Genomic DNA, 13,913 nt, shown 5'->3' on the forward strand with positions numbered 1-13,913 from the left:
AGGTGCCCAACCCCACTTGCTGAACAAGTGTTTAACAGCGCTGTTTCTTTAGGGTTTCCTTTGGTGTTAGGAAGTAGCTCTTGGTTAGGGTAAGGTTGATGGAAAAGTCAAACCTGCATAAGGAAGATACGGACTCACATTCAGATCAGTTTTACAGAGAACGAATCAGCAAGCTCAGTCACCAGATGAGCTGATTAGCACACGGAATTTATTTTGAACACAGCAAACATTTGATACAACTTCACAGGAAACGGATACTGAACAAAATTCCTGTCTACAACATGCACAGTGCCACAAACTCAGACAGCACCGTATTTGTAGGAGTCTGGTGTGCAGAAGGGCTCGCTCCATTGTGAGGTCTTTCTATGTTCATCTAATTAACAAGGCTGTGGACACACATGATCAACAATGCAACAGGTCTTTATTCCACGAAACATTTATTTCATTTACTCCCAAAGGTATATCATTAGTTAGTATATTAGTATAATTTTAGTTAAAGAGGGTCTCGGGATACAATTCAACTTTAACTTTCTGGTCATAAATATTTACCATTTGCCTGCTCACCTGATAGCAAGCAGAAAGAGCCAAATAAACACAATTTCTTGAAGCAGAGTTTAAAGATGAAGCCAGGAGGATACTCATCAGTGTTTAAAGATTATGTGAATTTAGCCAAGAATATTTTCTTTACCAGCAGAAAGAATCCCATCACTTACTCGTAAACATACCCGCCCCGTGGAGTCCTTCCCACTCTTAGCCAGGCGAACTTGGACTGGTCCTGGAAACTCCACTGGCAGCAGGGCAGATTCAAGAGTCAGCCTCGGCCTTGGGCACTCAGGATCAGTTCTGTAACCTGAAACTGTCTTTCTGAAAGACTACACTCTCCGCGAACAGTCTTTCAACATTTAAGATTATACAATGGGGTTAATAAATCGTCTTGTAAAAATGTAACGTTTTATGTTGCCTTATCCTTTCTGCTAGAAAATGGTTGAAGCAAATGCACCATGTTGCTCCAATGTGAACTTGATGTCTCCACTGCAGACAAGGCCTGGGGTGTTTGCAGCTGACCTTTAGGAAGCCCTGCACCTCCTCCTCAATGCACAAAACGTCTCTGACCTTCCCCATACGTGAGAACAAACAATAAACATGAAAGGTGATATTTTAAAAATTCTGTATTCAATTATTCACAACGAAGGAGAGCCATTAAAATTATGAACATCTCTACATATATTTCATGTATCATACATATATATATACTTTAAATGTATAGTTACATATCGACAAAAGTTTCTAGCCGCTCTAAGCTTGTAGGTGAAACGAAGATTTTGTGATGACACCTGTATATGCATATACACTGGCTGTTTGAATTATGAATTTATTTACAGCTCGCCTAGTTTACCATAAATGATTATTGTTATATTATACAAACATAACAGAAAAGATTTCTTTTAAGTACAAAGACTGCAAATGAATACATGAAAAAATTACACACATGTACAATATTTATAATTTATAAATGCAAAGTTAAGATCTCTTTACGTTATTGCACTTGTGCAAGTTACAAAGTTTTTATATGTCAGATGTATAAAATATTTGTAATTTATAACTTATTAACTGTAATGAAATTGGATACTGTTAACTCAAAATTCTTTCTCCTTCCAAAAGAGAGCCCACTAAAACTGTGGATACAGATCCATTGAGTCTGAAAATCAGCATTATTATGAGCATTCATTGTATTTTTCATAGCATGTAACCCATATGTCACTCCAGCAGCTTCCAGTCAGCAAGGAGATAACAGATGCCTTGGCTAAGTAGGGATATAGGATCTTTTGTTCATAAGGACTTGTTAAAAAAAAAAAAAAGTTGCCTTTTCAGAAAGAGTCAGGATACTGCATTTCTATAAATTTTGGTAACTGTCTCACAGTGTTTGGGGCACGCACATTTTTTCCAGTGGGTCACTGGGGTGCGCGTGGTAAAATGTAGGGGCATTGTGTGGAAACTACTTCTGTGATGAAGTCTATGTTCAATGTTCACACTAAGTGAGTACAGAATATACACCATACAACGGATCATATGGAAGAGAACGTTCCCATACGTTATTTGCCTAGGATATTGAGACATGACACAGGACTGGGAGCTAAAGAGACAAAAACTGCAATGCCCAAGAGAGGATGATATTTTTAGGTGGGCTAGGGTACGAGATAACACACTTTTAAAACTTAACTCGCAATAGGAATGAAACCTTTCCACTTAAGCGTCAGAAAATGGACAGTTCCTCGGTAATATTAGTTGAAACTTGACACGTGTAGACCGACTTCTCTACTTGGCGGCTTGGACTGGCTGGAAGTTTCCGCCTGGGTCCTGGGGGTAACACTGACCCCTGCCCGGAAGATGAATGAGGGTCTGCGTGCTCTCAGAGTGGTCGGAGAAGGGAAATGCTGAGAGTTTAGGCAAAGGCAGTGATGCTTCTTTGGATTTCAAACGTGTTCCTTGGAAAACATGGATGTCTTTCACTTTGTCCCACCGTTTAAATTTAGAACAAGAGCAGTATCGAAACTGTTTTCTTCCTCTTTTTTTTTCTTCGCTATTTTTATCATCGCATAAATGTATCTAATGTTTCAATCAAAATACTCAGTAAAAAAAGAGAAAACAGAGTAAGTAGTGCACTGAGTATCACAGTTTAAACTTAAGTGTTTAAAGAAATTGGCAAAATGTGTATCCGAATAAATACTTCTGCAAAGGTAAAAATATGCCAGCCATACGCTATAGACAAGCCTGGGGAAAGCACCACTGACAGCATACTTGGTTACTTTACATTTAACAGTGATTTTAAATCATATTAACACTTGCAATTGAAGGGATACTTTAAAGCGACTAAATGAATAAGTTTTTAAAGAATGAAACCCTGAATTAAACCAGTGAAGTGTAGAAAGCAAACACATTCGAAATACATAAAGATAGAAGAGAATTTCAAAATCTAAATCATGCATATGTACCTGAAAAACCCAACAAAATCACATCACAATGTCACAGTTCTTGGAAGTTCTTGTTAAAACAAAACTGAGTCTGAACAGTTCATTGGTTATGGTCAGGAGGAAAACTGAATAAAATGAAATAAACTATAGAAGTCTCATAAGGAGAGAATGATTTTAATTCAACTTGATAAAATTAACCATGGATGTATCCCTTGAAATGCTTTTAAGCATAGTCAAGCAAGAAAGCAAAACAACGAATATATGAAAGAAGAAGTAAAATTGCAGCATTAAAAATAAAGGCACAGACCAAGGCATGGTGAATAATTTAGTCTTACGAAGACTCAACCCTTTCTTTGGATTAAAAGACCAGCAACATAATACTAGAAACTAAATCTATTAAATAATCTAAGAAGCTAAGGATTTATGCATCTACGTGTATTGTGTACAAGCATAGCTAGTGTGCTTGGAAAGCAAAATGTACTGAGGTTGATTCTATAAAATAAGCATAGTATCTGAAAAGCATGCTGAGCAGAGGAACCCACACTGAACAAGCTCTGAAGCAGCTCTACTTCGGTCGCTGTGGCAACAAGTCAGCAGCTCTGGGGTCATCCGTGCAGATGCTTTTCCACTGAGAGAAGAGTTGGGATGAAGGACAACTGTGTGTGAATAATTTAAAACTTGGTCTCTCCTCCAAGGCTGGCTTATCACGTGCTTCTTGAAAATAACTAAAGCTGGGAAATGGATCACACAATTCCTGCCATAGTAAAAGGGCTGTATTTGAGGATTCCTTTCCACATTAATTGTATTTAAGACTCTCCATTTAATGAAATCACAGCCAACTATTAATTAACCAGATACTTGCATTTTTTAGAATTTTATTCCACTGTCCAAGTTCAGTATTTCATGTTGTCGTTAGCATGCATTTTCAAGAAAATTTCTAGGTTAAAAAATATATTCACTATCTCTGGAAAGATAATGGAATAATTGCATTTGATGATAAAACTGTTCTCTATTATAAATGAAAACCAATAAAAATTTTTGAAAATTAAAAATATTCAACATATACTCACAACTGGTTACCAAATTTATACTGAACAAGGAACTTGGACCCAGTATAAAATACCACCTTAATGAGAAACTCATCAAAACACTTGGCAATGACAACCATCTGTCCTTTAAAAAAAAGATCTGGGCAAAAGACAAGACAGAACTCTGAAAGCGTGTCTGCTAAATAAATCTGCTGAGATACAAAATACTCCCAACTGCGTGTTTTCCACAACAGACTGTTAACTAAACATCCCTGCATCCGAGGCAGCTTTCATCTTAGGTGAATCTATGGCTCCCAAGTCGATCTTATACGTGATAGAAGCAGTACTGACAGTTTACCTTAGAGTACAGTCCTGTGTTCAAACTTCCCTTCTGTTATGGCGATTCACAAGAAAGGAACCAACCAATAAATCCACATACACTTCTTTGGGAAACAATTGTTCAAAGCACAGGTCACAGCATGTAATACACTTGGCTATGTAGAAATAAGACACTTTTCTCCAATAATCGGGTCAGAACAGCAACCTTAAATGCAAAAATAGCCAGGGGCTCCCCTCCCCAGGACTGCTTTCTCTTTCCAGAAGTAGAATTCACACATTCTTTTAAAATCTTTTTAATAACACAGCAGCCTTAAATAATATTTCCTTCCCCCTTGCAATTCAGTCTCCAGGTTCAGTTAGATGACCTAAGGCACCTCCTGATTAACGTTAAATCTCGTGGGTCCAGTTTCAAACATTTGGATGTATGCAACATTTTAGAATTCAATTCCTTGGATACACTAATGTGAAAGAGGGCTTTTTCTAGTCAGCTTTATATTAAACAATATACATTTTTCTGCATGAAAATTCACTGTTTTTGAAGAATGGGGCTGATTTTTAATTTTCAAAGATGCGTTTGCATCTCCTCCCTTTCTCTCTCTCACACATATATGTGTGTGCATACCTACACACACGTGTATGTCTATATGCGTGTACATGTATGCACAGCTGCACACGTCTGTGTGCGTGTCTGTGGGAAACTAGCCACAGTGGCGTTTTCTCTGTCATTTCATTGTACCTCATACTGTAAAATTATAATGGCAAACGGAGCTCCAAGGAAGGAAGATGGCCACTTTTATAAGCCCATAAGGAAACTGAACACGGTGTTAAATTTAAAATAAGAATGATGTTTATGTATAGCTGACTCTGCTACAAACCAACCATATTTTAGAAACATCCTATTTAACAATTTTTGCAAAAACCAAGCTCATATGAACGACAATGTATACAGTATTGGCTATGTGAAATAATCTTTTAAGAAATGTATTTCATTAAGAGTAATGTTCCAGTTTCCTGCTACTAGGATGGTGGATAAGCCACTTGTTAGGGACATCTCAGTACTCCTGAGACTCTAATTCCTTCAGGTCAGGACTAGCAGCTTCGGAGGTTAAGCGTTAATAGGCACCAGGAGTGACTGGCTTTGAATCCTTGCAGGAAGGGAGCTGACTAAAAATTTTGTATACTTCTTTCAAAACACTTAGACTGTAGAGTAATATGAGCTTACCAAACTGATACAGAAGCAACTTTGCAGACACAGGTTTTTCTGTGGATGTCCGACCTCGAGCAGAGCAGAAAGGGCAGAGATGGGCCCAGATACAGCTGTGTCCTCTGGCCTCCCTGCTACGGGAAGACAGCTTCTGAAAGACCATCGGGCGGATGAGGGCAGGATGTGGGAGAGGAACGCAGCAGGCCGGAGTGAAGATTCCAGAAGGCTTAGATTTTATGGTTTAATTGATTTTAAGAGAAATGTATGGTCTCTTAATTAAATAATCTGTAGAGTAAATCTTTCACTTTTGAATGTGAGTTTAAGATTTTGCAATAACATCAAATGAAAACATAAAAGCATCATTATTAAAAATTCACACTTTATATCTATAAGACTTGTCTGTTGAAAAACATTTGTATGCCTCGCTTTTATTTTGTTCTTTGTGTAAAGGGTTTACGAAATTTGCCAAGACTACAATAAAGGAAAAAAAAATTCTCTTAACATCTTTAGAATTGATATTGGAGTTCTTAGATTTATTATGACGTATATCTGCATCTCTTCTCAAGAGGATAGAAAATCTACTTCCTTTAGTGTTAAATTTATGCATCTAAGCCCTTTACATAAATTTAAAGAGTACACTTCAGTCCAGCTAACTTCCTTTAATTCACGAGGCTCTGAACCCCAGTCTGACTGTTTTCATCAATGATTGCAGAGAGACACGCCTTGCTCTGTCAGCTCCGTGCCACAGGCTGAGGCTGTCTGCCACGATCCACGCTAACGACAACCAGGTCACACACGAACATCCACGAGCGCAACGTGTCAGAGCGCCTATTTATAGCCAACAACATCAAAGCAACACGGGTGTGGAAGCCAAAGTGCAGTGTCATCTTAGTACCGTTTCAACCCTCACTAGAAAGATACAGCGGAAAAGTACCCCCTTCTAAGCGCCCGTCTCCAGTAAGGCCTCCGCCAAGCAGCCCATCAGAAAAGGCCAGGTCACAATTCAAGAGGCGTCTCTGGGCGGCGCGTCTCTGGGCCTGGCCGATCACCATCGAGGATGCGGCAGGGAGGCCGGCCGGGAGCCATCTGCTGGACGTGTTCACTTGATGGTCCTTCTTGAAGAGGTCTGCATCCCAGTTAACAGGTGTAGGTTCCCCCCGAAAATAAAAGGAAGAAAAGTCAAAGAAGCAGGATGAGCATCTTCAGGTGGGACGGCCCGCTGGGGGCCGTCAATCTTCAGTCTTCACGGGCAGCCTCTCCGGGGACCCCTCGGCCTCTGGCAGGTCCGGGATCCCCAAGGCGCTCTCCTCACCCCGGATCACCTTCTCCCACTGGCTCAGGTTATTCCTGGAATGAGGAAGGCAGAGACAGGGGCCGTTTCAGAAAGGACTTCTGGACTCTGTCCCCACACCACCCACAGTGTAACTTGGTCATAACTCAGCCTGCTGGCTTTTGGGTATCACCCTGATCATACATAATATTCATTTAAAACACTGTAATATACACTGTAATATATTTCCCTGGTGGCTCAGAGGTTAAAGCGTCTGCCTCCAATGCGGGAGACCTGGGTTTGATCCCTGGGTCGGGAAGATCCCCTGAAGAAGGAAACGGTAACCCACTCCAGTATTCTTGCCTGGAGAATTCCATGGACGGAGAAGCCTGGTAGGCTACAGTCCACGGGGTCGTAAAGAGTCGGACACGACTGAGCGACGGAACGGAACGGAATATATTTTAGATGGCATATTAAAAAGCAGACGTTACTTTGCCAACAAAGATCCATCTAGTCAAGGCTATAGTTTTTACAGTGGTCATGTGTGGATGTGAGAGTTGGACCATAAAGAAAGCTGAGCACCGAAGAATTGATCTTTTGAACTGTGGTGTTGGAGAAGACTCTTGAGAGTCCCTTGGACTGCAAGGAGATCCAACCAGTCCATCCTAAAGGAAATCAGTCCTGAATATTCATTGGAAGGACTGATGCTGAAGCTGAAACTCCAATACTTTGGCCACCTGATGCAAAAAGCTGACTCATTGCAAAAGACCCTGATGCTGGGAAAGATTGAAGGCAGGAGGAGAAGGGGATGACAGAGGATGAGATGGTTGGATGGCATCACTGCCTCAATGGACATGAGTTTGAGTAAACTCCAGGAGTTGGTGATAGACAGGGAGGCCTGGCGCGCTGCAGTCCAAGGGGTTGCAGAGTCAGACACGACTGAGCGACTGAACCAACTGACTGAGGATAGCAACTGCCCCCGTGACCCTGCACTGCAGCGCGGGGTCCTCAGAGGAGCCTCACCCACTGGGGCCGGGGCCCCAGCCCACCAGCTTCGGGCTGCGGAGGCGAATAGGCAGCCCGCGCTCAGAATGTCTGACTCAGTCAGGATTCACTGGGGGAGCGGACTGGGCCATCAGGTCACACACGGGTGGAGAGAAAGGAAGGGGGGCATCCGTGATGCCCCCAGCCAGGCCTTGGCACGCATGGGGCAGAGGTGTGTGCCCCTGGGCAGGCCAGTCCCAGCCATCACACACCATATGCTCAACACCATGTCAGGTACTAAAAAGTCACTGCAAGTTACACCTGCTACGCACCTTTGAGATTTCCTTGTTAGGTGGTTGATTTGTGCTCCCCTGGCCTCTGGTTTCAAATGCACCCTCGGCTCCCCCGCCCCCCCAGTCTCTCTCAGGATCTGCAGCTCAAACGTGAGGGCCTCTTCATCTCCTTCGACGGTGGAGCACTCCCACTGCCTGACCGCCCCTCGCCCACCCCGTCCAACCCGGCAGAGACCCCATCCACATCGCCGCCTTGACGGGAAGTCAAAATCAGAAGGGAAACTTAGTGTCGGCAAGCACAGAATGCTAACATACGTTTGTACAAAGAAACCCCTAAAATATAACCTGAAAAATGTAACGCTTTAGCTTCGGTACCATATCATCAGGTGTCATTTCCCCAAAACCTAAAGAGACTTCTTGATATATTGCAAAAAAGACACACACTAACTTTGCTGCATTTCCTTGGCTCAACAAAACATGCTGGGATGTTCTGTTCATCGCCACAGGAGCAGAGAAGAAAGAGGATCACTTAAATAGGAGAAAGCAGTATCTTTTTAAAATCTTCTTGCATGTTAGTTTTATTTGTTTGTTTTCCTTAAAAAAAAAAAACCAGTCGGTGAGTTTCAACAGCAGAGGACAGGAGAGCCTCAAAGCCTCTGACTGTTCGCAACCTTCCCCACAGGGCTGTTCACCCCTCAGTGGTTCAGTTCTGGCCGAGCGGTTACAGAAACAGTCCCCACACCCATTCTCCTGCAGAAAACCAACACACTGCTGTTTGCTCATTGCCTTTCACCCTCCCCAAGGGGAATTTCCTTTCCAAGTAAAATGAAATCTTAGAAACTGAGCTGAGTTCAGCCCTAAACTGGATAATGAGAGCACACAGAGAAATCTGAACTAGAACAGGTCAGCCGGAGGCCTGCCTTTCTTTCGGGAAGAAAATGAAACTTAAAGAAGATCGCATTCAAGATTCCGTCTCTACCCTTCAAACAGTAAACTGTGTGATTTAAACCGAGTCTCCTTCCAAACCAGCAACTCAGAAAAAGACATTCAGTTCAGTTCAGTTCAGTCGCTCAGTCATGTCCGACTCTCCGTGACCCCATGAATCACAGCACGCCAGGCCTCCCTGTCCATCACCAAATCCCAGAGTTCACTCAAACTCATGTCCATCAAGTCGGTGATGCCATCCAGCCATCTCATTCTCTGTCGTCCCCTTCTCCTCCCACCCCCAATTCCTCCCAGCATCAGACTCTTTTCCAGTGAGTCAGCTCATCGCATGAGGTGGCCAAAGTATTGGAGTTTCAGCTTTAGCATCAGTCCTTCCAATGAATACCCAGGATTGATCTCCTTTAGAATGGACTGGTTGGATCTCCTCACAGTCCAAGGGACTCTCAAGAATCTTCTCCAGTACCACAGTTCAAAAGCATCAATTCTTTGGCGCTCAGCTTTCTTCACAGACATTATTGTATTTTTAAAAACAGCATCAGCCAGGGGTCTGTAAGTCATAAAAAAGAATACTTCCCGCTCCTTTTTGGTGAATGAACAACTCTGTGAATAAATATTCTTGGCTTATACTTGTTACACAGGCAAACACACAGCCTAGTTACTGTAAACTGGAGTGAAGACATCTATGTCTAGATCGGGCAAACAGTGCTGCACAGATTCTTCCTTTTGACGGAAAAGCGTCACAGTGAAGCTGGTGGACATACCTGCAGGCCTTCAGGAGCGGCTCTGTGGCGGGGAAGATCTGGGTGAGGGTGGTGTAGCAGGGAATGGCCACGGCATTGTAGAACCCCAGCTGGCCCGGCACAGAAACGCAGAAAAGAAACACGACCGCATGTTAGCAATCCTAGTAGCACTGTCAGAATTCATCAAGTGAATTTTTTACTTCTCAAGCCTACCTGAAAATCTAGGCACACTGGTTTCGCTAAGTAACATTTGCCTCAGTGAACACTCCTGCAGATTACCGTTTAAAATTCATTAAAATACGTTCACGATATAAAACATAAAAATTTTAAATCATAAAAAGAAGTTACTCTAAAACCCAAGTACAATATTCAGTGGGATTCTTATTATAGATCAGTTGTAATTCATGACCTATTCTTAGGAGTCTTTTCCGGATTCTTGGAGTCTTTTACTAAATGGCAAAGTATAATTTCACAATAATCACAAATCAGAAGTAATATATTTGGTAAAATACTAGCTGATCACAGAAATATCTTATTTAAAATTCACTAAAACTATAAACGGATCTGGAATTTTGGCAAAAAAACGTACTGCTCTTAATGGAATCACACGAGAACAAAGTCTACTTTCTGATGGCATTTTCAGTTCTCTTATCAAGAATCCCATTGGGGTCACTGCTCAACTGCCTAAAAGGAAAAGCTAATACTGTCAGCTTCCTCTCTTAACTACCTTTCAAGATGAAATCCCAAAGTTGAACGAATCAAATATAAAATGATGAAATGAAAAAGAAGCTGAAGAAAATATAGGTAAAGATACTCTCTCATCATGGGACAGGACTCTTACAGTGTGACATGAAAACTAAAACACTGTGATTACAAGTACGGAAAGGACCCACAAACAATGTCAAAACAGAACTAAACTGCAAAATACACATGCAACATGCATGGCACGTGTGTCAGTGCAAGTCAAACAGAGAAGGAAAGCGAGCCTCCAGTGGAGGAGCTGGCTACAGATTCAAGAAAACCGGCCCTTAGTGACAAGGGTGAGAAAGTCACACCTTCCCCTGCTGGGCTGGTGCTGCCAAGAGACGGAATTAACATCCTTATCGTGATGTTAGAAGACTGATAGTTTAAAAAGACCATCATCATCATCAAAGGAATATCTCACACCACACATGCATACATGCAAAACTAAGAAGGCACTAGAGATCTCAAAGCATCAAAAATTAACGCAAAATATGTTGTAAAACCTGGAAAGAGAATAATGAGTGCCAGTTTATGGTAACACAAAACTCAAAATGTACGGAAACATTATGCATTATTTGTTAGGAAATGCGAACGTAACCAAAATCTATAACATCATTCTCCAAAAAATATCTTTGTACATTCGATGACAAAATATTTTCTATTTGCTAAAAAATATTAACATTTCAACTTCATCCATCCCCTCTATTTCAAGTAAGAAAAAACAGCCTGTAATTTACTGCAATTTTATCCGTAGAAAGAGGTGATGACAAGGCTAGTTATGAAGTCTTTAAATCTAGCTGGGATTTCCCAATCAAGGGGCATCTAAATGGAGGAGACCTCAGCGGGTCCCAGCTCCCGTCAGATGGCATGTGCTTCTTACTCCCATGCGCTGTCACGACCACTGCGAGCGACCACTTGACCACACAGCCCATACCTGGCCTTGCGGGACCTCATCCTTCTTGTCTCTGTCCATCATGGGAATGGGCTGTATCCCCAGCTTCTTCATTTCATCGCCCTGGGAGAAATGGGGGAAACCAGGCTCTCTCAATGTCATGCAGTGTTGTAAAACGTTGGCATTAGTATGGCGTTCCCTTTATTCATTAATTTTTTTCAAAATGAATAATATTTCTGGCTAACGACCTACACAAATATCAGAATAATAAAAATGTAATACTGTAGGTTTTTATCCTCATGTTCCTCTCCTGTCCTGAATTACCAGAAACCTAGCCATCACCTTCCGTTTCATTTTGTAGAAGTTAGTGAAAGTTACAACAAAAGGACAAGTGTGTGTGAGGAGGAACACAAGAACAAAGGTGAAATAGCTTTAAGGCCTTTATCTCACTTTTTCAGATGATTTCTTCACACGCACCAAGACAGATGAAGCTAGAGTTTAAAGAGGAATATTGACACATCAGGAGCAAACAGCAGTCTGCTAAAACATGTCGGTAAAGACACAATATAACTGGCTAGAGATCAGCATAAAGGTTAAAATTATAGACGATTATAGATGATTACTAAAGATGTATAATATCAGGGCCACTGTAAATACTATGGCACTTAATCTTCATGAAATACTATGAGTTAGATACTATCCCCATTTTACAGATTTAAAAATTACCTTACTCTTTTTGTTTATTTTTTAAAGATTATTAATTCCTTCGCATTTCTTACTTATTATTATTTTTGATGATTTTGTTGTGCTTGTTTTCAGAAATCTGAAGCATAAAGCATCCTGAGTTTGCTAAGACAGGGTCCTGGGACAAATGACTGTAACCCTCTTTAAGGGTCTTGAGTACAGGACAAAAACAGTCTTAACTACGTAAAGGCAGTGGAAGCAGTCTGCTCTGGAGTTACCGGCTTAAACATGAACCGTGGTAGTTCTCACACTTTCTTCTTTTCTGCCCTAAGTGAACGAAAATAACCAGGCCCCCTCAAGGATTTCACAAGCCCCGATACATAAGAAGATTTTAAATAAGCAGTGATTCGAACAGGCACCTAGAAACAAACGTTGATGCCGACAAGGCGGGACACCTGAGCGGGGCGGATGGCCCGCGTGGGCGCGTGGTCTGGGGTGTCAGGGCTGAGGGGTGCTGTGGGTGCAGGGCGGGGGGCTCCAGGCGGGTGAAACTGCAGGCACAGTCAGGGAACCAGGCGGCAGGGGGGCCGTGGGCTTGATGCACAAGCTGGCGATTCCTGTCTTTACCAAAGCGAGGAGAGACAGGCCGTCGCAGGGAAACAGAGCTCAGCTCCTCCCGAAGCAGCAAGTGAGGCAGCCGAGGCTGAGGCGGGTCAGAAAGCTGGCCCGAGGCGCCAGTCTCAGTACTAAGCTGGGGTGTTCGCCTCGGACAGCTGACACCAAAGGCCCCACCCTCTCAGCTACTGTCACACTGATCCAGAGGCCAGGCAAGGAGCCCGGCTGCATGCTGCAGTAATCCAGGCGGGAGCTTGTGACGGTCTGACGGAGGGCAGAGGGTGGGGCGGGAGGAGGGCAGCGCGGGCTTCATGAGCATCTGTGAAACCACGGCAAGGCTCAGGGACTACAGCTCTGCTTCCTCTCCGGGACGGTGAGGTCCTTGCAGACAGCATCTGTGAGCCTACGGGGAGCTCAATCAATCTCTGTGGACCTCTTAACCAATGCCGCGCCTAACCCCTGCACTGCTTAACCAACAAGGAATAGAAAGGGAAAAGAAATCGACACGTTTGCCCCCTTTTGCTTCATGTTTTAGAATACAAATATAGCTGTTAAGGTATGAAGTATATCACTGCTAAATAAATCAAAGTGTCTGCGAAACAGTACACAAGCTCCAGACAAGCTTTCTTACATGGTAGTATAGCATTAACTGTGTTACTAGTTTAGACATACACGCAAATTAAGCTGATTGTGATAACAAAGTCAAACATTACAGCTCAGACATGTACATTTAAAAACAATCTTGAGTCTGAGAGTAACTAGATTTTGATACACACACACGATAAAATAATAATAATAAAAAAAGGAAACATTCAAGAGGATGCATATATAATATGTACAGCTGAGCTACCAGGGAAGCTGGTATAGAAGTAATACCTTCAGTATAATCAACCCAAGGCCTGTGGTCCTCACTCAATAAAAACTTCTTTGGTATTACTATTATGAGACAAAACCAACATCATAGGCCATTTCTATAAATCATTACCTGAATGGTTTACTGTGGTTTTTTTTTTTTTTTTTTTACTTTTTATACCTGTTCTTCTATGGGATGAGATTCAAGGTATGAGATCTATGGTTTCACCACACTCTTTGTCCTCCAAATTGACTTCTTCCACCCAAATGAGGTGCACAAACATTTTATAGCTTTTTTTCATAACCTTATTTTTAATATGCAGGGATCTAAGCATCTGTGGATTCATTTGA

The 13,913-nt window shown here is 42.1% G+C and overlaps 1 protein-coding gene across 1 annotated transcript in view; it reads right to left on the reverse strand.

The window, feature by feature from the left end:
• Positions 1-208: 208 nt before the first annotated feature.
• PDE10A (phosphodiesterase 10A) overlaps positions 209-13,913 on the reverse strand; it is a 266,588-nt gene continuing 252,883 nt past the window's right edge. Inside the window, exons 20-22 of the mRNA XM_055433314.2 lie at positions 11,454-11,534; positions 9,797-9,885; positions 209-6,890 (exon numbers count right to left, since the gene is read on the reverse strand). Coding sequence (XP_055289289.2) covers positions 6,773-6,890; positions 9,797-9,885; positions 11,454-11,534 — 288 coding nt within the window. The 3' untranslated portion in view covers positions 209-6,772. The remainder of the gene's footprint in view (positions 6,891-9,796; positions 9,886-11,453; positions 11,535-13,913) is intronic.

The sequence above is a fragment of the Moschus berezovskii genome, chromosome 10 (genome assembly GCF_049115385.1).
Source record: "Moschus berezovskii isolate FMDL1 chromosome 10, NW_MosBer_1.0, whole genome shotgun sequence".
Lineage (NCBI taxonomy): Eukaryota > Metazoa > Chordata > Mammalia > Artiodactyla > Moschidae > Moschus > Moschus berezovskii.